Source organism: Heliangelus exortis, chromosome Z (genome assembly GCF_036169615.1).
Source record: "Heliangelus exortis chromosome Z, bHelExo1.hap1, whole genome shotgun sequence".
Lineage (NCBI taxonomy): Eukaryota > Metazoa > Chordata > Aves > Apodiformes > Trochilidae > Heliangelus > Heliangelus exortis.
The window spans coordinates 71,836,457-71,838,956 of record NC_092454.1 but is presented as its reverse complement, the minus strand read 5'-3'; the positions used below and the strand labels follow the sequence as shown (position 1 = coordinate 71,838,956).

Genomic DNA, 2,500 nt, shown 5'->3' with positions numbered 1-2,500 from the left:
AGATAAGGGGGTGGTGGTAGGGGAAGTCGGGGGTGGAAAAAAGGAAAAACAAACAAGCAGAAAAAAGTGGCAATTAGCCCATCGTGTCGATAATTAGAATAATAATTAAAAAATGACACTGCCAGGCCTCTTATCTCGCCTTGTTTCCACTTCCTATATTTCCTTCACCTCGTTGGCCTTTGATGTTTATAAATTTCTCCCTCGCAGGTTACAATAATAGAAGACGTATTATATTCTTATAGGCTACGACCAGAGCACTTCAAAGGCGACGCTAATGCACTTTCCCGCGAGTTAATTCGAACCATCTATCACAGGGAAAAATTGTTAACATGCATGTTTCCACCGCCTTCACTTAATTTGATTTCTTTTTTTTTTTTTTTAGTATTATTTGGGGGTGTGTGGGTGTTTAAAAAGCCAACATAGTGGGGTTGAGGGGGGGGGAGGGTCGATCCCTGGGCCAGGCCATAACCCCTTGGGTGCTCTGTAACCTTGGCCTACCTCATCCTTTCTTTTTTTTTTTTTTTTTTTTTTTTCTTTAAGAACCCAACATATTAATATTTAATGATTTTTTTTTTTCCACCCAGATTTTTTTCCACAGATTTTTCGGTTCTGTTTTTTTTTTTTTTTTTGCTTGGGTTTGTTGTTTTTTTTTTTTTTTTTAAAACGGCGCCACCACCATCCCTCCACCCCACCCCCGAGCCCCCAGGCCGCCCTCTCACCTGAGGTGAAGAGAACGATGGCTTTCAGGCAGCTGTACTCGGCCGAATCGACGTGCAGCGCCTTCAGCTTCTCCACCTGCTCCTGGAAGATGCGGATGTGGTCCATGAAGGCGACGACTCTGTCGGCCGACATGGGGGATGCGTGGAGGCCGGCGGCGGCCAAGAGCGGGGCCACATGGAGGGGCATGGAGCACTGGGCAGCATTGAGGACGAAAAGCTCGCTCCAGGTGAGCCGCAGCAAGGCCACCTGGTCGGTGATCTGCAGGTCGGGGAAGAAGGGGATGTTGCGGGCCCACTCGACGGCGCTGAAGAGCAAGCGGGCGGCCAGCTCGCAGATGTTCTCGATGCCCATGATGTTGTTGGGTTGCATGCACTGGCTGCCGTAGCGGGAGGTGGGGTAGGGCTCGGCCCGCAGCAGCAGGGAGATGTATCCCGAGAGATAGCAGTGCCCGTTCAGGGGGTCTCCGTTGGTCAGGGCGTACTGGCCGGGGTTGGGTTGGGTGGGCGGCATCCTTCCTCGCTGAACCGCTGACAAAAAGGAGAGAAGGAGAGGAAATGTGCATCCAGGAGGATCGCAGGCATCGCCCCGGCAAGCGCTGCCAGCCAAGCCGGAGACAATGCCGGGCTTCTCTCTACCTCCCCATCCCCCCCCCCCCCCCCGCCACCCCTCCACCCCTCAATACGCACCCCCCCACTCGCCCCCGGCACACGCACAGGCACGGACAGACAGAGGCATGAGGAGCCAGGCAGCTGCAGCCGACCTGCATCCCCCCCCCCCGGCCCCGGCATCGGCCCCGACCCCTGCTCAGGCAGCCCCAGCCCAGCGGCAGCCAAGCACCCTCATCCCCCCAAACACATACCCTCCCCCCCCCTCCAGCCCCAGTGCAGACAGGCTTCACAAAATAAACACAGAATAAAAAAAAGGATTAAATAATAATAATAAATAATAATAATAATAATAAAAGCCAAGGCAACAAGACAAATCCGCACACAAGACCCCTCCCGGCCCCCCCCCTCCCCTCTGGCAACAAAAGGCAGCCCCGGACGCAAAAAAAATAAAGAAAGAAAATAAAAAAAAAAAAAAAAGAAAAAAAATAAAAAAAGAAAAAAAGAAGAGAGAAGAAGAAGAAAAATAAATAATAAAATAAAATCAAAGAAATCCTCCGGGTGGTGAGAAAGTGGGGTTAAAAAAATCAGAGCCAGCTGTTAAAAAATATAGCCAAGCTCTGTTGTGGATCCCAGCCGATTGCCCTGGTAGCACTGAGATTTACAAGTGAACTGCTGTGTCTATTTTTTTTTTTCCCCTGAATAATAAAAATAAATAGCATAAAATAATTCTTAAGAACAAACGCGTCCGTATCCTTCAAAAATACCGCGTCGTTACCCTTCAGGCTGGAACAGGTCGCAGCCCCCCAGCTTCCCACTGCTAACTTTATTACACAGAACCAGCTTTCCATAGAGGAACCCCCCCCCCACCCCGCTCCCAGCAAAGTTCTCCCAGCTAAAAGGAAGAGAAATATTAAATATTATCAGGGAAAAGGGTGGGGGGGGATGTAAAAACAAAAAAGATCCGAACTTACAATAGCCAAACATTGGTGGGAAAAAAGGGGGGACGGTGTAATTAATATCTTTGGTGCGCTGTTGCCACTGCAAAAGCCTGCAGTCAGCGTTGCACAGTGAATGCACAAGCTTGCAACTGCAAAAACACTGGATTCATTAACCATCTCCATACAGCAGAGCGTAAGCATGCTTCGAGTCCCAAAAGCTGACCAAAGTTGGGT

General features: G+C 49.7%; 1 protein-coding gene across 5 annotated transcripts in view; it reads right to left on the bottom strand.

Moving 5' to 3' along the window:
• NR2F1 (nuclear receptor subfamily 2 group F member 1) overlaps positions 1-2,500 on the bottom strand; it is an 11,320-nt gene that overhangs the window by 5,734 nt on the left and 3,086 nt on the right. For 3 of the 5 annotated variants that reach the window (XM_071732350.1, XM_071732351.1, XM_071732355.1), the window contains exon 2: positions 720-1,247. In XM_071732350.1, the coding sequence (XP_071588451.1) occupies positions 720-1,247 (528 nt within the window). Of the gene's footprint in view, positions 1-719; positions 1,248-2,299 lie in introns of all 5 variants that reach the window. The other 2 variants (XM_071732353.1, XM_071732354.1) reach the window with 2 other exon arrangements.